At 38.8% G+C, this 23,983-nt stretch overlaps 1 protein-coding gene across 2 annotated transcripts in view; it reads left to right on the plus strand.

The window, feature by feature from the left end:
* Window positions 1-23,983, plus strand: part of LOC144646969 (uncharacterized) — a 77,115-nt gene that overhangs the window by 11,663 nt on the left and 41,469 nt on the right. The window contains exons 5-13 of one of the 2 annotated variants that reach the window (XM_078506692.1): window positions 1,730-1,797; window positions 2,099-2,191; window positions 2,696-2,807; window positions 3,349-3,510; window positions 4,452-4,529; window positions 5,327-5,394; window positions 6,557-6,682; window positions 11,795-15,400; window positions 15,943-17,298. In XM_078506692.1, coding sequence (XP_078362818.1) covers window positions 1,730-1,797; window positions 2,099-2,191; window positions 2,696-2,807; window positions 3,349-3,510; window positions 4,452-4,529; window positions 5,327-5,394; window positions 6,557-6,682; window positions 11,795-15,400 — 4,313 coding nt within the window. In that variant the 3' untranslated portion in view covers window positions 15,943-17,298. Of the gene's footprint in view, window positions 1-1,729; window positions 1,798-2,098; window positions 2,192-2,695; window positions 2,823-3,348; window positions 3,511-4,451; window positions 4,530-5,326; window positions 5,395-6,556; window positions 6,683-11,794; window positions 15,401-15,942; window positions 17,299-23,983 lie in introns of those variants that run through there. The other variant, XM_078506691.1, reaches the window with a different exon arrangement.

Consider the following 23,983-nt stretch of genomic DNA (forward strand, 5'->3'; position numbering starts at 1 on the left):
CTCAGTTACGCAAGCTAAACAAATAGAGAAAACTCTAAGGATATTACCTTTCACGCCCTTAAAACCTAGAGCTCATTTCTGTGTCATACTCAGCTATACTCATAGATAAGTTCCATTTTATGAGAATGGGAGCTGTTATTGGACCACAAGAAAGCAAACAAATTTGCACTGCTGTGCCAGTTTGTCCTTAGCCTGTTCCAGGCTCTCGGTTTGTGGGAGAGAGCGAAAACGCGGCGCGAGCGAGAAAAATAATGAGGCCTTCGTCCCCTCTCGTTTTTTCCTCGCTCACTCGCGTTTTTGCTTTCTCCTTCAACTACCGAGTGCCTTGAACAGGCTAGTTTGTCCTTGGAAGATCATCTATTTCTCTCAATCTCCGCGGGCAAACATGAGCGCTGGTTCGCACTTGTTATACAAGTAACACTTCTTTTGTGCAATGATAGAGTGATCCATTAGTGTCGCTTAAAAGGTCTGCATAGGGACATGCAAATGCCCTTTACTGTCGAGGCTTGTCACGGTTTAAGAATTACATGTATACATGAAGGGACTAGGAGTATTCCCAATGCTAACTGCATTGGTTGGGATGCTAGTTCATCACCAGGCTACACTCCAGCATTAATTTCCAAGGTACCCATTTACACATTTGGCTAGAGAGACCCCCATGGTGAAATGATCGTGCGACGTTTGTTAAAAACACCAAATTTGGCACATTGGTAATATTCGATGAGCTGATCGATTTCAGATATTGGCCCATCCGGAATTCTGTCAAGGGGGACACCTTTTGGACCAAGGGGGTGGAGGTGGGCTAGGGCTTTCCACAAGTTGCTCGGCAACTTTTTGGCAACTTTTCATATTTCGAGCAACTTTTTCCCCTTCGAGCAACTTTTTTCCTCTCGAGCAACTTGTTGCATTTTGAGCGAATTTCCAGACCGAAGATATCCGAAGATTATCCGAGTATTGTTTATGGGCCATATGAACGTTTCCGAAGATTTACGAAGTTTGCCGAAGATTTACGAGAAACATCTGAAGACGTTTCAACTTTCGGCTTTACAAAAACCCCTCTGCAAACATGACGTCATCGATATCTTCACGATTTTTCTCAGTTTAATTATTTAAGAAATCACGGTTATTCAACAAATTTTCCCCTTAATATGTTACTCCTTTTGCTGTAAAATTGCATTAAACTGCTTAGAAATATTACCCTCAAGGGAAATTAGCATATATTTAGAGAAATTATCTTGATTAGAAGCAGCGTTTTGGATTTTTTGGAGCAACTTTGGAGCAACTTTTATTATCAGAAGCAACTTTTTTGGATTTTTGGAGCAACTTTTGAGCAACTTTTTGAGAAATTACGAGCAACTTTTTGGGAAATTTCGAGCAACTTGTGGAAAGCCCTAAGGTGGGCAACATTTAAGCTTTATGGCAAAATTTACTGTATCCTGTCAGTTAGAAGCACCAAATTTGGCACAGTTATAGAATTTGATGAGCTAATTATTTCAGATATTGGCCCATCCGGAATTCCATCAGGGGGGGGGGGGCACCTTTTGGACCCAGTGGGTGAGGCTTGGTATTATTTGAGCTTTTTCCAAGGTATTCGCTTCCATCGACCACCGGACGGGAAACGAAGACCCTGGAAAGATCCAATTTAAAGTACGAAACTTTACTTTTTGCCGGGATCCTTGATTTTCTACCGTGTTAAAATGTCCTGATCTTTTACATTGTTTTTTTTCAGGAGCGAGTGCTTGTGTTGAGTTGAAGCAGTTTGAAGAAGCCATCACGTGGTGTGATAAGGGATTAGCTGTATCCTGTTTTTTATACGAAATCTGTAGAGCTAAGGCAGGGTCCAAATATCTCAAATAGGTGACATGACCTGAGCGAGATCTTTCTGTTTTGTTGCGTTAGCTATCTTGTATTTCCGATGACGTTTTTGATGATTTCTTCAGTGACCACCCGCTTTGCTCGTCAACCTCGCCTCAGGAGCAGCTCTGCTTTCAAAGTTGATGGGAGATGCCTTGAGGACGAGGTTGTTCGATCGTCACACCATTTTTCACGGGCAGAGCTCGTCTATTTTGTAAATGTTATGTGTCTTAACTCAAAGAAGATTGACAAAAATAACAAGACCTTGTTAGGATTAAAAGCCAGGTCTGTCAATGAGCTGAAGAAAGTTCCTGAAAGCCATTTTTTAAAATGCACAGTAAGACTAAGCTCTGATATTAAAGTAACTATGGCAGATTTTTTTTATTATTATTTTCCTGTTCGAATCTACATCGGGTACTGATATGAAAAGCGAAAAAAATTCCCGTAATGATTTTTCTTCACCGCATTTTTGCCGTTTAAAAACGTGAAATTTTACTTCCGGTCGGCTCAAATACCGCGCCAAGAGAAGAACTGGGTTGCTACGTGTCACCGGCATTACCCTGGGTGCCAGAGGTTTTTCTTGCGCGGTTTCCGGTGTCGGTCATGTCGCAGCCTCCAGCTTTAATAAATTTTTTCGTGTTTAAAAAAAGGATTTGATATGATGATGATGATGATGATGATGATGATGATGATGATGATGATGATGATGATGACGATGATGATGATGATGACGATGATGACAAATTGTTCATGATTTAATATTTTTTAAACCTTTTTTAAACATTTTTTTCCACTGGGGTGCAGAGATTTTGCTGCCAAAAACTTTTTTGTCTTAATACAGGATGAAGACACAAAAGACGACACCAAAACAGCCCAAAAGAATGTTGTGAATGAGAGCGAGGTCACAGCATCTGTTGATGTAGCATTGGAGTTCGATGATGACAACTTAAGAGGTAAGAAATTAAAAGGTAAACTAAAAAATACCGGCAAAATAATTGCGATAAATGTGTATGTCTTAAAACACAATTGTGTTTGTAGTATCGCTGTACATTCACAGGACGAGCAGTATTCTTGCGAGCCCGAAGGACGTGGCAAACTACCGATGACGCAAAAATATGCCGCGCCAGTGAAACTACACACTAAAATGTTTGAATAAGATAATTATCATCTATTGTATCTTTCCCCATTTTGTTTTCGCCTGGCCAGAATGATTAAAAAGATCACAGGTAATTTGTTAAACCGGTAACCTAGAGCACAAATATGGTATACTGATCATTTTTGCTCCTTTCACGCGATATTTCACATTTTTCTAAGTCGAAGTTGGGAAATAAAAATAATTGTCTATTCGTATTCTTTATTCACTCTAAACATTTGAAAATAGAAATTTACAACATGTTATAAAACTGGACCATCTTTATATAAATAAATTATATTTTTATAATTAACAAATTATTATATAACAAATTATATTTTAAACATTTTGTTTTTCATTAGAAAAAGCAGAAATGTACAAGAATAAAGGGAATTACGAGTACAGTAAAAAGAACTTAAGCACTGCCATTCACTTCTACACGGAAGGAATTAAAGTGAACTGCGAAGATGACGAACTAAATGCAAAACTTTACAGTAACAGGGCCATAGCACATTTGCATTTGGGTGAGAGTTAGTAAAAGAGTTTTGTTGTGATTGTCGGTCGATCCTTGCACCTCAATGATATGTTTCTTTATTTGAGCAATAATCTGCAATGCCTATGTTTTTATGGGTCAAATTTCTTTCAACCATTTAGGTGCTAAGATCACTCAAGACATGTTATATATACATCAAATATGTTCGGTGCAAGTCGTGATAACAGCGATTTTATGGGTTGAGATATGCCCCAGGGGGGAGTACTGGGGGTTTCAAGTGACAGGGATGATCGAATCAAGACCCCAGAAATCCCAAACCCCAAAAATCCCTCGACCAAAAATTTAACTCCTGAAAAAATCCCATGCTGAATTTCTGAGCGAATGATATAACACAAAGTAAAAACTTGAACGCTCTTGTTTGTTTATTTATCATACCGTCTGAATTGATCTGTTCCGTTTATTTGGTAGTCATTTTAACAAAACTAGAGACATCCAAAAATATCGTCGTTAACTATTAAACAACAGCAAAACACGTTTGTTTGTACTTTATTCGCAAAACTATGCAGTCATGGCACTACCACGAATCATCTTAAGATTGTATTTAATACCCCCAAAAATCCCTACTTAAATCAAGTCACTCAAACAAAATAATTGCCAAATCTCAGCTGAAATTTTCCTACCCCAAAAAACTCACGGAATCGAAACTTTCAAACCCAAAAATCCTTCGATCATCCCTGTCACATGAAATCCCGAGTCCTTGCTCCCCTGGGATATATGCAGCAGTATGATAAGCCATTGTCTTATGTTTGCGACACCGAACATATTAATAAATTATCAAAACATTAAGTAAAATAAACGAAAGGAGATGTCTTCTCACTTTTTTGGCTCTATTTCCCAACAGTGAAAAACCATTCATACGTTACAGCTCTGTCAGTTTCATTATACATATTCTTTCTAATTGTATTATATCAGGGAATTATGAAAATTCACTAAAAGATGCAAAAGCTGCCACTGACTTACAACCAACTTTCCTTAAAGCAATTGAGAGAGGTAAGCCGTTGACTACGCGCATGTGCAGAGTTGTTTTGGAGACCAGATAGAGTTGATTCCTCTTACTTTGTTTGTTCAGAAATTGTTAACTGGCGAAAATTAAGAGTTTAAAAGCAAGGATTGAACACGGCTTGTACCTTAAGGTTTCTTTTGTTAGCGGCTACTAATTTTAGCGATTTTTTCTAAGCAAGATTTAGCGACTATTTAATTTAGCGATTTTCCGAAAATGTTAAAAAAGTTTGTGGTATCGTGTAAACCAGTTTTTTATGAACATATAGCTTAGGAAATTTGCATTGCCAGAAAAAACAAAGTTACTGGCATCCAGTTTAAAAAGAATTTTTTAAGTCCACTTTGTGTAGTTTTGTTTTTCTTTGGGGTGGGGGTATATAAATTTAACGAGTACAAAGTGTTTTAAATTTGACCGACACAAATTTTAGCGAGCTACTAAATTTAGCGATTTTCGCCCAACTCGCCAAAATCGCTAAAATTAGTAGCTTCTAACAATAGTAACCTGAAGGTAACACCAATTCTAAATACAATCGGCCTTTTCCACTTTTTTAAGCCAGTAATGGTATGCTGGTGGACAAGTTTAGTGAGCCCTTTGATCATCGCCTGTGTATAGCTAGCTGCTTGCTCAGAATATTTGATAACAAAAGTGCATCAGTGGTCTATAAAACGTGTTAAAACGTGTAATAAAAATACAACATAGCAATGAAAAATGAACATCATGCAACATAAACATGTGTGTAGAAGTTTTTTACTAAGTTAGGGAACACCTATTGTATTTGTTATTATAGGAGCGAGTGCCTGTATAAAGCTGAATCGTTTTGAAGAAGCCATCACATGGTGTGAAAAGGGGTTAGCCGTATCCTTTACAAGCAAATTATTTCTGTTTACCTTTCTATTTGCAAAGCTCAATTTTCATCGCCGTTGGTTGCATCCCTTAAATTCGCTGTTGGTTAGCCATGGCCAAATGAATTAGTAAGAGTGCTAATTGGTAAGCTTTCCTTCCGTGCATTTCCTCCCGTTCCTTCACGGTCGTAAAACAAAATTAAAATAAAATTTCTTTTTAATTAAGAATGGACTACAGCAGCCAACTGAAAACCAGGCTTTCTGAAGGAACTTAATCTGCCAGTTTTGTCGCTTTGTTGTCGAAGATTTATAGACTTCTTTGTTTACTGGCGCAAATTACATTATGGTCGCGCAGGACCCTTGCAATCATTATGCATGTATTTATTTAAAGAGTATGCACGAACAGCGACGAGTGAAGCCGAAAACAAACGAAATATTCATGATAATTTTTTTCTTACAGTTCATTGTACAAGTGATTACGCGCTATTGTTCTTAACATTGTGTCCCGTGTGCTGGAACAAAGCGAATTATCATAATTATATTCACAGCTTTAAATATAGCGCATGTTGTTGTAAACATTGACTCGGAAGGTCTTCGGAAGCCACAAAAACCTGCAATTTTGTGTCCAAGTTTTCTCCGCCGACATAGACTTTCAGGAGTTGATTATCGAGGAACATAAACTTGGTGCACTCTTTTGTGTTCTGACAAGAGCGAATTTTGAAATTTCCTTCTCAAAATGAAGGAAGTACGTTTCAAAGTTTAGAATTCACATTTATACTCTCTTTAAAGCCATAAACTCTAAGCAGTTTTTGAAATCGAAAATTTCGTTCTTGTCAGAACACAAAAGAGGTTATGCTTTATCACTAGGCTATATAATCATTTAATTTGGTGCGCTGTGCTAGCTGAAAACTTGGACACAAAATCGCATTATTTTCAGTTAAACTTTTAAGGGCTTGTAACATTACAGACAACGGTCATCTCTCAGTAAAAGGACAATCATGATGTAATTCCATCATCCCTGAGTATCCTTATTAAATTTTAGAGGAATCGATGTTCAAAATTTAGCGAATTAAAGCTTTTCAAGATAGCACCCCGTCAGGAAATTTGGCTTATGAATTTATTAATGAGCAAGGGTCCTGCGCGACCTTAAGGTGGAATTTCTGAACTCAAAAAAGATTGACAAGAATAACAAGAAGCTGTTGGAGTTAAGGATCAGGTCTGTTAAAGAACAAAGCAAGCAGCAGAAACCAGACGGCGACAGCATAGAAACGAATTTAGAAGGTCACACTGTAAAAGGCAAGGTAAGGTTGTTGGAAAGTGCTGGTTTTTCGTAGTTTTAGTTTTCCATACGTTTCTAACGGTAAGGGTGAGTTAAGGTGTCTCGATATAGTTTTTTCTAGACCATACCTACAATTTTCAATTGGCCTTTTAAAAGCCTTCTCTTACTCGAATCGATATTAAAATTACACCAGATATAGGTTTAAGATTGAAATTTGATTTCACGTATTTTTAAGGTAATCTATATTTTCTTGGCAACGATAAACAAAAAACCGCCAAATCAGTAAAACCTGATTTCGCGTGAATCAGATTTCCCTTAAAAAACTTATACCAGCATCTTAAACTATGATGTAATGCAAAAAAATTATTAACGAATAAAATATTCTGTATGTTTGATTTCGAATAACTCACAAAAAATGTTTCAAATTGTACTTTTTACATAACGATAACAAATGGACCAAGACACAAACATGACGTAGAAAAAGTAATCTCAAATAAAGCCAAAATGTGTATTAAAGTTATCTTTTGGGGCGTGACAGTTTTGTTGAGGTTCCTCAACTAGATTTCGAGAGTTTTTTTTTTTCTGGCGACCACTCTTTTTGTAACTTTTAGGAAATTTTCGGTTTTAAGCGCTTTTTAAAAAATCTTTAAAACGGCTCGATAGACTTTCTTTAAACTTTCAACACGCATACTCAATTGTGCAAAAAAAAGTCTCTAAAACGCAAAAAAAACTTAGATACACGAAATAAATCCAAAATGAAATGTCATGACGCGAATGTGGAAAGCATCGACGCCAGAGAAAATGTTTGTAGAAATTTATATCATTGCAAGATTTGCCCAACTCAAAATCGATGAAAGAAAAAAATAACCAAGGCTGGCATCGGATTCTTTTTTTTTAAATACGGTTCAAAATCACCATTAGAAAGAGAAGACAGCACTGTGGACAATCAATCCCAAAGCTCCACCACGAGTAACAAAGAACAGAAAAGTGCTGGGAAAAAAATCCGAAGTTTCTCCAGGAGGAAAAGCAGGAAATGATGGAAATACGTAAGGGTTATTTTTAGGCAACGAGGGGATATGTGATTTATTCACCGAGGGCGCAGCCCGAGTTGAATAAATCACATATCGCCGAGGTGCCTAAAAATAACCGGCTTATTTTTCACATGGGCGAGGTATCAACAGTGGCTCAAACAATAAGAAAGATTTTTTTTCTTCGTTGTTTTGATGTAGGTACGCTGAAATGTGCTGAAATGTTTTTCCCGACACACACTTAACAACAGGAAAAAGGTTCCGAAAAGAAGCACTGGGGTTTCCACATTGTTAAATTTTATAGTAAACAGGTTATTTTTTCGTTTTTGATACGCCGACCAAAACAATCAATATGCTTGCCAAACAAGCTTAACAATAGATTAAAGATTCCGAAAGAACGCATTGGGGTTTTGTAATTGTCTGATAGTTCCGACAACTTTGTAACCACATTTTTCACCACTTTACTGCAAAGTTGGCAGAGGTGAGCGAGTCTGCGAAGGAAAGTTTTTATTTTGCGACAAATCCAAGCAATAACTTGGAGAAATTGCTATCCTAAAAGAATATCGAAGAGGACTGCGAAAACGCTCAGTTTAGCACTTAGGAGGCGACAGAAAGGTTGTTTAGCTTTAACCAGGCGGAAACAAATGGGAAGAAAACGTCGAAGAGGCTAGAGATATCATCGTCGAAGATGACAAATTAAAGAGCTGCTGGCCAGGAACAGTGAAAGGATCCCGAAGAACACTAAAAAAGGTAACCTTTAGGTGTTTGAATGTTTGGAGTGTGTTAGCAACCGAACGGATTGAACTGCAACGGAATTCTGAAAAAGAGCAAACGTTATCTTATCTTATATTACGTTATATTATCGTAATATTCCCCTAGGGGATTATCAACTTTAATAATCCCCTAGGGGAATATTAGATATCAGCCCCGCTCTCCCCTGTTACAATCAAAGCCGCACCCAGCTTTTCAGACAGTTGCTAATTTAATAGCGGGGTTTATTCAATATAATCAACCTGGAAGAACAAAGGAAAACGAGCCATGTGAAAAATAAAGAATACTATAAATACTGCAGGCAGCAAGAATGCCGGCATGGGTATTACTTTAAATGGTTTGCTGTTAAAATCAACTACGATCGATAGCGGAAACACAATAAGAGCATGCCATTCCGTGACAGTTTAATAACTAAATTAGTTCTTTTTTGTTGAATGAAAATTTACGTTTACGACAGGAAACACATACTCCAGTTGTACTACACTCTAAAAGCTTTCCAAAACAAGTTGGGTTTTAATTTGATTCGTTTATTACTTCGTTTATTACTTTTCGATTAATGACTATTGAGCGTGTAACATGAAGCCATGACATTTTCAAGAAAAATGAAAACAAAACAAAAAACATCTCTATTTGCCTTTTATCAATTAACATTGGTTAGAAACTAACCTTACCTAAGAACGCACAACTAAAAACACCGCTGGAAAACAACGTACTGTATTTTAAAATTTTATTTACCTGACGAGCCCATTTTCCCCCTTTATAGCAAATGACTCAGTGTCTCAACTTTCGACTTACAGCGAGGAGCCCAAAAGGGTGACCACTTTTAATGTATTCACTTTTTTCCTGGCAGATTTTATCCGATCAGAAGCCCTTCACAGCTTCTAATTGGAAAACGAATGCAGTAAAGAATGCGAATTAATTAAAAGTGGTCACACATTTGGGCTCCTTGCTGTAAATCACACTTTTATCGACGATATCAATTTCGGCGTTCAATTACTTGGATATCTAGATCTTTTGGACTCTCATTCTCGCTCAGTAGACATTTTTGACTTTGCCAATGTAAATTGCCCATTTTCAAATCACATGCTGCTCCCCAAAGAACTTGTTTTTAACTATCTGAACACCGAGAGAATTTGTTTGAATTTGAAATAAGTGATTCTCAAGAGTCACAAAGTCTGAAATGGGACAACAAACAACGAATCCCCAAAGGTCTAATCTCAGTTCTTTGTCTGGAATTTTTAACATACTGACTTGCTCTACTGAAACGTCCTCGCCTTAGTATGCATTGCATACCGGTTATTGTTTATCGTTCTCATGGAAATATCGATTGCCCTGAAGTATCTACTTTGTGAATCTTCATTCTCAGACCAATATCTGGTGGAAATCCCATGTGGAACCGAGTCTGGGAGGACTGCTGAACGGCCATCTGGAAATGTTAGGGATGGTCAAGAAAAAACTGTATCGAGACACCTTAATTGGTGCAATTTTCATAATATGGCTAATTAAAGGTCAAATGAACCGAAATTTCAAAATGCCATTTTAACCAGCCAAACACTAAAGCTAACCATTATTTAGTAAAATAAATTATTTTTTAGTAAAATTACTTTCCGAGCCTTAAAGCGCGAATTACATTTCCGAAAGATTCACGAAAACGTTTCTTGAATTACCACGCACTGAAATGGAAGGGGTGAAACGAGTTTGGGACGTCATAATTGGTGTTTTTGAAGACAACCGCAGACCGATTCCACTTTTGTCCAGGATTGAACGCAAGTATCGTTAAATGGGTGGTTTTCACTGTCACGCTGCGAAAAAATGAATCCAAAACTATTGTGTCAAAAAAATCAAGAATATTACAGGTTGTAGAAAAGTACAATATAAACTGCTCGTCCAAGTCTTAGGGCTGTACGGTATTCCGTACTCGAGTTATTCGTCAAAATGTTTCACGCAAATTTAGAGAGCACAATATGGAATCGCCATGTTGGAGCCTAACTGCTTGGGCTCCAACATGGCGGCCGGAAATCAACAAAAACATCTGGCATTAAATACTGCTCCAAAAAGCGGCCAGATCACCATCATGAGCAAGTAAAAATCTCAACTGTTCAGATTGTTAAAAATCATAAGATAAAGCATTTTTTAAGTAAACGTGACAGCCTTTTGGCGGCCATCTTTGATCTCGTGTGGTGTGAAACTCCAAAATTCAAAATGCTCCATCTTAAAGTCGAATGCTATCGAGCTAAAAACCTTCAAAATAATATGTATTAAGGACGTATAATAGCCAGTGAAGGATAAAAACTAAGGGGCCTTGCGATTCTGGATTTTAGAATTTTGATGACGTCACGTGAAAATCAAGAATAAGTGCTTCACGTTTCACTGTGTTATTTGACATCTCAATATTACTTCATATTTGACAGAATTGTGTGCGTTTTGGTGAACTTTTACCGATGAGGACACTTTGTGATGCCTGCCGTTAGGAACGGGCACCTCATTAGCGTTAAATCCTGGACATATCTGACCGATTCCGCAGATCGCACTGGTTGCCAAAGTTCGAGACAAAAGAGCGATTTCACAAACCTCGATTCTTACATGCTAATGAGAATCGTTAAATTCCAATGAGAAAGAACAATAGAGATTCCTGATTTGTTTTCATACCAGCGTGCGTACTACCAACGTCCCACGGGATATACAAATCGACAGCAAACAAAACTTGAACTTTCTTGAGCTATTTTGTAGCTTTAGCTTTTTTATTTTAAAAAAATGCGCGTCTCTAAAAAAACAACCAACAAACAATCAACTGAAAAACGGCCGAAAAGAACGAAATTAACTGCTTGAAATGTGACTTTAAACAGTTCTGTTTGGGGTTAGCCGATAACCGCATCCGTGAACGTGCTTCCTATTGGCTGTGGTCCGTACACCATACGGCTATCCTTTCACGTAATTAGTTGTCGTCTAAAGAATGACATGTTATTGAGCTACTCTCTGTATCAGCCTCTAAAATGATTTTCCTTTTCCATAATCAACATATTTTTATAGAATGGGTTTACGATCCTCAAACTAGAAGGCCAGGGACTCATCTCGATCGGGCCAGGCCTTTTACCTATCCGTCATGATTCAACCAACCTTTGCACTACATTAAAGAACGACCACCTTACCTGTCATTCAACGAAACAGACGAATTGCTTTCGAAGCTGTCTTAAAGCAAATATAATAAATGTGATTTCCAACATTTGTTAATCTACCAGGTTAATGCATCGCAATAAGAAAAGAGTAAACAGGAAAAGCGAAGCAGAACTTCAATATAAATATATAGAAAGGTTGTCATTATTTCCTTCTTTCAGGTCGGTGATTTGAAAAGTCCCACTCCCAAAAGATTGGGCGACAAGGCGGAAGAAGCACTTTTGTGCGGCAATCTTGGAAGTGCGTTTTTAAGTCTCGGTGATTTCAGAAAAGCCATAGACTACTTCGAATTGCATCTTAAAATCGCCAAAGAAGTAGGAAACAAGGCCGGCGAAGGAAGTGCCTATGGCAATCTTGGAATTGCTTTTAGTAATTTCGGTGATTTCAGAAAAGCCATAGACTACTTCGAATTGAATCTTAAAATCGCCAAAGAAGTAGGAGACAAAGCCGGCGAAGGAAGTGCTTATGGCAATCTTGGAAATGCTTTTCTAAGTCTCGGTGATTTCAGAAAAGCCATAGACTACTACGAATTGCATCTTAAAATCGCCAAAGAAGTAGGAGACAAGGCTGGCGAAGGAAGTGCCTATGAAAATCTTGGAATTGCTTTTCGTAATCTCGGTGATTTCAGAAAAGCCATAGACTACTACGAATTGCATCTTAAAATCGCCAAAGAAGTAGGAGACAAGGCCGGCGAAGGAAAGGCTTATGGCAATCTTGGAAATGCTTTTCTAAGTCTCGGTGATTTCAGAAAAGCCATAGACTACTACGAATTGCATCTTAAAATCGCCAAAGAAGTAGGAGACAAGGCCGGAGAAGGAATGGCCTATGGAAATCTTGGAAATGCTTTTCGTAATCTCGGTGATTTCAGAAAAGCCACAGACTACCACGAATTGCATCTTAAAATCGCCAAAGAAGGAGGAGACAAGGCCGGCGAAGGACGTGCCTATGGCAATCTTGGAATTGCTTTTAGTAATTTCGGGGATTTCAGAAAAGCCATAGTATACTTCGAATTGCATCTTAAAATCGCCAAAGAAGTAGGAAACAAGGCCGGCGAAGGAAGTGCCTATGGCAATCTTGGAAATGCTTTTCTTAGTCTTGGTGATTTCAGAAAAGCCATAGACTACCACGAATTGCATCTTAAAATCGCCAAAGAAGGAGGAGACAAGGTCGGCGAAGGACGTGCCTATGGCAATCTTGGAATTGCTTTTAGTAATTTCGGTGATTTCAGAAAAGCCATAGACTACTTCGAATTGGATCTTAAAATCGCCAAAGAAGTAGAAGACAAAGCCGGCGAAGGAAGTGCTTATGGCAATCTTGGAAATGCTTTTCTAAGTCTCGGTGATTTCAGAAAAGCCATAGACTACTACGAATTGGATCTTAAAATCGCCAAAGAAGTAGGAGACAAGGCCGGCGAAGGAAAGGCTTATGGCAATCTTGGAAATGCTTTTTTAAGTCTCGGTGATTTCAGAAAAGCCATAGACTACCACGAATTGCATCTTAAAATCGCCAAAGAAGTAGGAGACAAGCCCGGCGAAGGAATGGCCTATGGAAATCTTGGAAATGCTTTTCGTAATCTCGGTGATTTCAGAAAAGCCACAGACTACTACAAATTGCATCTTAAAATCGCCAAAGAAGTAGAAGACAAAGCCGGCGAAGGAAGTGCTTATGGCAATCTTGGAAATGCTTTTCTAAGTCTCGGTGATTTCAGAAAAGCCATAGACTACTACGAATTGCATCTTAAAATCGCCAAAGAAGTAGGAGACAAGGCTGGCGAAGGAAGTACCTATGGAAATCTTGGAATTGCTTTTCGTAATCTCGGTGATTTCAGAAAAGCCATAGACTACTACGAATTGGATCTTAAAATCGCCAAAGAAGTAGGAGACAAGGCTGGCGAAGGAAGTACCTATGGAAATCTTGGAATTGCTTTTCGTAATCTCGGTGATTTCAGAAAAGCCATAGACTACTACGAATTGCATCTTAAAATCGCCAAAGAAGTAGGAGACAAGGCCGGCGAAGGAAAGGCTTATGGAAATCTTGGAAATGCTTTTCGTAATCTCGGTGATTTCAGAAAAGCCATAGACTACTACGAATTGCATCTTAAAATCGCCAAAGAAGTAGGAGACAAGGCCGGCGAAGGAAAGGCTTATGGCAATCTTGGAAATGCTTTTCTAAGTCTCGGTGATTTCAGAAAAGCCATAGACTACTACGAATTGGATCTTAAAATCGCCAAAGAAGTAGGAAACAAGGCCGGGGAGGCCGCATCCTATCACAATCTAGGTCTCAGCTTCGAATCACAAGGTTTCTTATCCAAAGCCTTAAAATATTACGACCGTGGCGTAAGATTATTCAACCATGTGAGAAGCCTTCTTCAAAGTAACGATGAGTGGAAAATTGGCTATAGAAATAACATTGACAATGCATACACTGGTTTATGGAGAGTACGGCTAAAGCAAGGCAAGATTGTTAAAGCTTTGCTTGCTGCTGAGAAAGGACGGGCCCAAGCTCTTTCTGATCTTATGTTATCCCAATTTGCCATTAGAGAAAGTCAGTCCGTGTCACAGAAAGAAGACGAAGAGCAATATCTTCAACTGATACGCTCTATTCCATCAAGTACAGTTTTTCAGGCATTTAACAGTGCTAAGATCCATCTCTGGGTTCTTTCAAAGGAAGGACCTGTTCGTGTAAGAGCGAAAGAAATTGGCGAGACCCATTCTGTATTAAATGATGCCACCGCCTTTTTTCAGTCGTTGATAAAAAATGGCTTTAGACAAATTCACTTTTGCTCTGAGAAAAGATGCGAAAATCGTTCTTTGGATCCATTAAGAGAAAATCGTCACAAAGCGGATGACAATTCCGACAGGGAAAACTCTCAACTCTTCGACCTACAAGAGATTTCTTTGAGCACCTTGTACAATATCTTGTTTCAGCCGATTGCCGATCTGGTTCAAGGTGATGAGCTAATCATTGTCCCACATGGACCACTGTGGCTAGCTCCTTATGCTGCATTAATGGATGCGGAATCCAAATACCTGTGTGACTCATTTAGAATCCGGTTGATTCCTTCACTGACAAGCTTGAAGCTGATTGCTGAATGCCCAGACGAATACCATAGTAAGAGTGATGCATTACTTGTGGGCGATCCATGGGTGGAAGAAGTTACCAACAGCAAGGGTGAAAAATTTCTGGATCCTCTTCCGTTCGCAAGAAAGGAAGTAGAAATGATCGGAAAGATTCTCAACGTGGCGCCTCTGATTGGAAAGAAAGCAACGAAACGCGAAGTGTTAAAAGGACTCAGTTCAGTTGCTTTAGTTCATATTGCAGCACATGGTCGCATGGAAACTGGTGAAATTGCTCTAACACCGGACTCACAGCAAGCATCTCGAATCCCAACGAAGGAAGAAGATTACATTTTGAACATGTCAGATGTTCTGAGTGTTAAAGTGCGAGCAAGACTGGTTGTCCTTAGTTGCTGTCACAGCGGTCGAGGAGAGATCAAGGCTGAAGGTGTGGTCGGTATTGCACGTGCCTTTATGGGTGCTGGTGCTCGTTCTGTGCTGGTGTCACTATGGGCAATTGATGACGAAGCTACGCTGGAGTTTATGAAAAGTTTTTACCATCACCTTGTGGAAGGAAGAAGAGCAAGTGAGTCTCTAAACCAGGCCATGAAACATCTCAGAGAATCAGACAAGTACAGTGATGTGAGATACTGGGCCCCTTTTGTACTAATTGGAGATGACGTCACTTTAGAATTTCATCGGAAGAAATGAGTAGGTAAAAATAGTTCATTCCACAATCAAGAGAAACCGTATATTTTCCAAACAACTATGCTACTTACTTATTTTAAAACCCAGCCATACTTGTATGTTCTTTTCTTAAACGAGGAGATTAAAACTTACACTTTTATGCCAAATAGCAACCCACCAAAATTACGTCTGCTACCTTCCATAATTTCCTGTACTCCACCCCATCTCATCCATTGCGTGTGAAGCTGTGTGCATTTCGAGACATTTAAAGATATTTAAAATAAACACAATTCAAACGAACAAAAGGGGTTTCTGATTAAAGTTATCCGTTTGTTTTCTAAATAATTGCTCGTTTTTAGTAATATGACCCATCAATTGTCTCAATAATTGTGCAATGGGCTATAGCCAATTTTTAGTTTTAAAGTACCCCTGATTCCTCTGAGTTCTTTTAAAGTCTCAAGTTTACTCAATCCCTTCCCTCAAAAATGGCCTTGAAAAGAAACGAGAAATTTACTACTATTTAAATATGATTCGTATTGATTAATATTAATTTTTTTCTGTTTCAGCTTCCAAAGGAATGCATGACGATGTCAACAAGCCTCCCAGTAAGCAGTGGACTAGACTAGCACTACAATGAAACCTGCAAGAGTAAAACTGAGTATAAAAGTAACCGTTAAGTGTTTTCAGAACCCAATTTTATCTTTGTTGTTCTAACAGCTGTTAACAGCATTGTTGTTTTACTTTGAAGCCGTGTATACAGGCTCAGGGAGATCGTTAGCAGATTGTACCTTCTCAGACCTTCTCAGAAGATGCTTGATTTGTCTCCGACTTTAACCATTTGGATAAAATGGTTTAAGGCTAGTTTAGTTTAATGATTATTTCTCGATGTATTTTTTGCGTTATGCAGCTCAAATCACGAGCGAGCTTATGTTGCCTTAAATTTGGGTTAATATATTCAATTTCAGCAACTTAGGAAAGTAACTTCTTCAGTTTTATCATACATGTCTTTTTCGGGCCTGTTTGTCACAAGACATGTTCTTGTTTCTACTACGGTAAAGCGATCGACATATTAATAAGTAATCACACAAAACCCAGTAAGTTAAAAAAAAAAACATGAAGAAACTGTTTTCAAGCAGTCTAACTCAAAATTGTATGGATATGAATTGAAGAGACTGCATAATTAGGTTAAAATTTCCAGCAAGATACGAAGCAACAGAATTGCTCTGATTTTTTGTCGTGCTGTCATCGCATTTTTGTGTAGATTTCGTTAATTAAGTAGAAAAAAGGTGGAATTAGGAAAGATGAGCACAAGCATAGAAGTTCAGTGTATTAAAGATTTTTCCAAACAGTTGTAAAATTATCTTTCACTTTTTTCACATTTTTATCCGACAAAGACAAAAGACCAGGTTGTTAAAAGCTTATACTTTTGACATGTAAATATTTTTTTTCTGAATAAGAGGACGTTTACAACGATTTTATTGCAATGAATCCCTCGTTACGGACTTCCAGTTTTCCTACTTTTTTCCTGGATAAGCAAAGATTGATTATGTTGATACGTTCAGATGTACTTACCAAAACTAATTTAATGCGAATGCAATACAGCACTAAATTGTTCTGCTGTCATACGTCGAATTCGTTGTTAGTAACTATTTTAAGTCTGTTATTACTTCTTAGTTAAGGATATTGTTTTAGTCATTAATACGAAGACAATTTTGTACACAGTAACATAATGGCTTTAGTTCTAATTATTGCAACTCATCTACTTTCCAGTCCTCGTGAGCAAGTCAGACCTCCTGCCTCGCGTCCAGTCCTCGTACCAGGCTAAATCCTACATCAGCAATACAGGGGGACCAGTTTTTGAGCTTGAGAGTTGCGAGATTATTTTTAAGCTTGTAAGGAAGATTTGTTTCAAGTAATAAATGCTAGTAGAAACTCAGCTGTTTTTTGGTCCGTTTCTTTTTCGCGCGTTTTTTTTTGGCCCCCGGGAATAACGTTGGATTTTGCTTTTCTTGTCTGTTCGGTTACTCAAATGTTTAAATTTGAAGTAAAATATTCTATGCATCCTCCTAGATCCAGTGGCAGTTTAGTCTTTGCGAAGCAAAGTAAATCTGGCAAAAGTTGGAGCGACGAAAATTTTCCTTGAATCCGGGTTTACCTTGTTGCGCCCCTAGGGTGTTAAATAGATATGAGACGGGGGTTAATTAGAGATAGGCGTTTATTTCACTTTAACTGTAACACTGTCTACAAAACAAACAAGACGCGTAGTTTTCTCACGAAGTAAGAAAGAAATAAGAATTTGCGAGTTGGAAACTAGTCCAATCTGCGCTAACGCATAGCCTATAGATGTCGTTTATAGCGGAGCTTCAGCGCGGCAGCGGAGCACCATGGGTTAGGAAATTTGGTAAACCCTTGAAGCCAAAAATATTTGGCTATCGAGTGAGTGTACGCCCGCCCGCGCCTACAGACTCTCGGGGACGGGGAGGGGAGTCACAAGGCAACCCGACTGGGGGGGGGGGGGAGAATGCCATCTTATCATATCCCAACTAAGGTTAACATCGGCTTGTATCTTTGAAATTGGACATCCATGTTATGGTCAATTGACAGCTGTCAAAACAAGATATTCGCCGACAGTATCACATGACCATATCGCGGGCTCAGATGTACAGCTCATCGAGATCATGTGGGTTTTTTTTTAAATCTGACCGCTGACCAGGTTATATTTGTCCATTGAATCGCGGGCCCAAATCTTCTTTTTTGTTCGGGGTAGTGACTGGATTGTGAAAGCGCAATTTCTGCAATTGGAGTTGACGATCTATTTCGGCTATGAATCTTTCTTGGTGAGTATACGTTTAATAACTTCAATAACGGTATTTTCAATGAGAGTATTTTCACAAAAGTTTAAGAACAAGAAAATAGGTGTGGAGCTTCGCTTTTAGGCTTGGCTAAATCTATATATTAGTTCGATATCGATGTTTTCATCGTCATCGGGGTCAACCATGTTCGCATCGTTGGCCAGTCGATGTCTGAGCTGAGTCAAGCAAGAAACTAAATAAATTGCGTGATTTTTTTTTTCTATGCAGCGTTTCCTTGTTGTTTTTGTTGTTTTGTTTTGATTTGTTTTGTTTGTTTTGTGGAGATTCTTGGGGAGGGGGCGTCTGCAAAACACGGGGCGTTTATTAAATGAGGGGGTCTAATACGAACGGCGAACGGCTAATACAAACGGCATTTATTAAATACAAGGCATTTATTTGAGAGTGAGCGTTTATAGGATCATTTACGCTATCTGGAAACAGATGGACGGGGAGGGCTTTTATCCAGTGGGGCTTGTAACGGGAATATTTTTCCTTTTTTGCTAGCCAAGACCGATAGGCCTACAACCAGGGGAGAGATATAAACGGCGAAAGGAGTTTGTGAGTGTTGGGAGAATGGGGGCATTTTACGGTATAAAGGTTTCGGAAGGATTAGTTCCAAGCGATGGTTACATAGACAAACCGTAAAATGGGACGATTTGAAACGTTTTTTATCAGGCTAGGGCAAACGTTTTGGCCGCTGTCGGAATACGCTACAAAGATTCAATAGCCGATAGTAGTATAAGGATAGGGATACAGGACGCATGCGTTGGGGTGCAAGGGGTGTTTATGAATAAATAAATGATAAAGGTTCTTATTTTGCGCATTTACAAAGCTCAATGCGCTTCACAATAAATATTATGGGATGAGACCAGACATTAGTATATCAGGCGTCTTTGGCATTCGCCATCCGTCCAAGTGTATGATCTCACCCCAACACGGATAAGGACGATAAACCGCAGGACCCGCAGTTACAAACCGCAGTTACCCAGTTTGTAACTTACAATATGTATCCAAGTTGACTGAAAAAGTCGTCTTTAATCAAGTTTACGATCACATGGTTTCAAATGCTATCTTTCCCGTGCTTCAATCTTCTTACAGGCAATTCCATAGCACTGAAACTGCACTTATCAAGGTGATGAACGATATTTTGTTAAAGATGAATTCTCAACACGTCACATTGTTAATTTTGTTGGATCTGAGTGCTGCCTTTGACACCGTTGATCATCAACTACTTTTAGAGAGGCTATCTGACGAGGTTGGCATACGTGGGACTGCTCTGAATTGGTTTAGATCGTACTTGTCTGATAGAAGTCAGCGCGTCTCTGTACATGGGGTCCTTTCTCGTCCTTTTGACTTGAACTGCGGAGTACCTCAAGGCTCGTGCTTAGGGCCTCTGTTATTCATAATATATGTGTCCAAGCTGTTTAAGATCGTAGAACATTATCTTCCTGATGCTCATTGTTTCGCGGATGATACGCAGCTGTACCTGAGTTTTAAACCACTTGGTAACACCGCTCAAGCTGATGCTATACAAGCTATGGAAAAGTGCATTGACGCGGTGAGGAAATGGATGATTCACGATCGGTTGATGATCAATGATGACAAAACCGAGTTTTTGTTGATCGGCACACGACAACAGCTTGATAAACTAGATTCGTGTTCCATTACTGTGGGCGATAATCGCATCAGTCCAAGCCCATGTGTCAAAAACCTTGGATCGTGGTTTGACAGCAACTTAAGCATGACTGATCATATAAACAAGGCTTGTAATGCGGCATTTTATCATTTGCATAATTTGAGACGTATTAAGAAATACCTATCGAGGGATTCTTTAATTACTTTGGTTCATGCTTTTATAACCAGCCGTCTTGACTATTGTAATGGTTTATTGTTTGGCTTACCAAAGGCGCCGATTGCTAAATTACAACGTGTACAAAATGCAGCAGCAAGACTTATTCTTGGCATCGGAAAGTTTTCTCACATTACACCGGCGCTTTACGAGCTGCACTGGCTGCCGGTTTCTTTGCGTATTGATTATAAGATTTTACTTTTGACTTTTAAATGTACTTATGGCCTGGCGCCAACTTATCTTAGCGATCTAATTAGGATAAAATCGAATTTATTATACAATCTTAGGTCTACTGGCATGCCCTTATTGGACCATCCCAAGGGAAAGATGCTGTCAACATTGGGAGCTAGATCATTTTCAGTGGCAGCCCCGAAACTTTGGAATGTTCTACCTGTGGAGCTTCGTCAAGCGACATCACTTGACTGTTTCAAATCTCAACTTAAAACTTATCTTTTTAAGAAGTATTTTTATAATCTATAACTTTTTTTTATGTAAAGCGCTATTGATCAGAACATGAAAATATGCGCTATATAAATTAGCAAATTATTATTATTATTATTATTAACACCCAACCCAGAGATACATGTGGATAGAACAGACCACAACACCGGAAACTCCGTGCCCTACTCTTAACGATAAGTGTATGGGGTCTTTTGCGTCCCCTGCTGATCGTAACACTGAAGATGCAGGAGACGGGTCCTGCGGTTTATCGTCCTTATCCGAGAAGACTAGAACGCCTAACCATTTCCAGATGTCATTACAAAGGCAGCACGTTCTTCTCAGTTATTTCAAGACCCTGAGTGTTGATCCGGTCCGGGAGTCGAACCCGATCTATTTAACCGGGTGAGGTCTGGTTCCCCTCGGTTCATAATCTACCAGGCTTTTTTTGTCGTTTTTTTTGTCGGTAAGGCATTGAAGGTCACGAAAGTTAAAAAGTTAATTGGCTAAAAATTGGTCATCTTTCATCACCCACTTAAAACTGCCTCAATGCGGGAAGGGGAATGGGACGGAGGAAATGTTTTAAATAACTTGCCACTTGAGGGATTAAAATTACGTGCGTTATACGCGTTTTTCATGTATTTATCTCAACAATAATTCACCGCTTAGACCACAAAGCAAAATAGAATTGCTGCTAAGTTAGAAATGACCAGTACGAGATATAAATGAAAGAGTCACGTTCTATGTTATGAATTTTAAAAGTAAAACGAAAACAACTCTGATATTTCCACCTTCAAAGTCTTCAAAAGTGATCAAAGTGCCTTTGACCTTTAATGCTGACGACCGAGTATCGTATATCGCATGTCACGCTTCAGCATAACGCACTTCTTGTTAAACAGCAACAAAAACAGATACAAACGCTACTGGGCTCGTCTAAAAGCCTTAGGCTTTCTTGTTTAAACTATGATGTCATCCTTTATAAATGGTCACCCACAGTGGAAAATTACGTCATCAACGTCCCTACACCCTTGTGCATACGCCCCTTTACCCGATGATGTCATCCACCGAAAAGGGAAATTACGTCATCCCCCAGGGGGTTGTGACGTCATTGTCACCCCATAAACTACCGCCGACCGGTTAGCTCAGTTGGTAGAACGCCGGACTGTCGTGCGGGGGGTCTCGGGTTGGACTCCCAGACCGGACCAACACTCAGGGTCTTAAAATAACTGAGGAGAACGCGCTGCCTTTGTAATGACATCTGCAAATGGCTAGACGTTCTAGTCTTCTCGGATAAGGACGATAAACCGTAGGCCCCGTCTCCTGCATCTTCAGTGTTATGATCAGACCACAACACCGCTTGTGCTTTACCGAAATTTGTCCAGGACAGTACTCCAAAGCAGTAAAGAGGCATTTGCACAAGCCAGAGGTATTGGTATTTGTTAATGTGTGGGTGACTTTAAGCTTGAAGAAAACGGATGCACTTAAGGTATGACAAGATTTGTTTAATCAGTACGGAAAAAAAGAAATGAAAATATACTGATCCGCTTCTTTAGGGTCAATTGTAGAGCTACGAATTCTTTGCTGTTTGTAATAATTGTTAGTTCGATTTGCTGGTGTTGTTTGCTCTTGGGCACTTAACTTGTTAAATGATTTCTTGATCTTATTTGAATCTGTATTCTGTTGAACCAGGTATGACAGGTATGAACTTCTGAATTTCACGAAAAGACAGTAAGTCGGCTGATAGTCGAGTTGATAAAATTACATGAAATGCCTCGCATCAGGGAAATGAGCTCATTAAAAAAACCGGAAACAAACCCAACAAAAAACGCTAAAAAAACCTTATAACGTTCTAAGTCTTATTTTCTCAGGTACAGATAATGCTTGTGCGCGAATGCGCATTAGCGTTTCCAAGTTCCCAGCTCCCAGGGCTATGCGTCTTTCTGAGCTCCAACGTAAGCAAAAGAAACGGAGGCTCTGCATGGGTACGTGAATGACAATTTTAGTGCCATAGTATTCTGCTCGTACGCAGTTGTGTGCACTTCAGAGAAAAATGACATCTGAATTTCTAGGGAACGTTCTCGGTAAAAGACTCGAAATTTCAAATTCTGTAATCGAATGGCAAACAATTATCGAATATTTTTTTGTATTTTATTTATTTTCGAAATTTAAAAATCCGTAATCGAATGGCAAACAATTATCTAACTTGGTTGTCAAAAAATTATTGAACTGCTCACGATGCACGATAAATTACAATATTTTACTCAATCTCGTCTAAGTCTTGTAAATTCAATTTAGAAGCAAAACACACTCACGCGAGCCAACATGTAGCAAATGATAACGTAAGCTGGAAGAGTCCTCTAGACTGAACATATGTCAATCCACTATCTTCTTTCAATTGCTTGGACTGTGCGGATCCCAATCCATAGGAGTTAAACACTGTTTTTTTGTTGCAACGCCATCGAATTTCGTATGACTCTCTGTGCCGAGGACAAATGGTCATCTGAAGATTGTCTTCGGTGGATTCAAAAATTCCTAAAAGACCACACTGGACTTTTTTAGAATCATAGAACGCTTTTTCTAGTGAGATGCGTAGAAATGGTACTTGTCCATTTCCGTTCGCTTATGTCTTAAAAGAAAAAGATTAATATTCAAAAATCGACTCACGTATCTAATTTCTAATGTCATGATGCATTTTGCCCCACTTTTATTTAAATAAAACGTCAATATGGAAACCTCCCATGTCATAATAAGTTTCTTTTTTGTTGAGAGAAAGCTACGTTTTGAATTGTTTACCGAAATGAAATAAAATAATGACCTTTTACTGATACACACATGATAAACATTTTTATTTTTTCCTGCAAAATGTAAGTTGTATACTTTCGCGGTTGCCTAGCACGTGATCAATTTAGCCCAGGATCGAATTTCATGTTTTAAAATATTCAATTACAGGCTTCATGTTTGGTCTTGTATAATAAATTAATACAATCGGAAACGTTGCAAGCCAACTCAAACGCTGGGAATTTCGAAGAGTTTACCAGAATATAAATAAAATATCATTGCATACAGTGTACTTTCCGGAAGGATTATAATTATACAAACGCGCATAGTTTCACAAACATAGTTGCAATTGTTAACTCGGGTAATAAGCAAACTGAATACTTTTCTTTCTTCGATTTCCACGATTGTTTGCTCTATATTTTTGTGTTTACCTGCTCTTGCTAACAGCAATTGTTCCTCGGTTTTTAAGGTTGAATCTCTAACATCCAGTGACTTCAGATGTACCTTAACGTCCCTTTCACATCTAATCTTCCTACTGGCACACACTCCACATTTTCAGGATTTACAGCACTTGGCCCACAAGGGCCACCAACATACGACGAGTATCCACAGGTTGCCATAACCTAGACTCCTTGATAACCGTTTTACGATAGGCGTAGTTTTTTCAGCTATACCACTCAGAGGTGTCGC

This window comes from Oculina patagonica, chromosome 3 (genome assembly GCF_052425735.1).
Source record: "Oculina patagonica isolate OP01 chromosome 3, crgOcupat, whole genome shotgun sequence".
NCBI lineage: Eukaryota > Metazoa > Cnidaria > Anthozoa > Scleractinia > Oculinidae > Oculina > Oculina patagonica.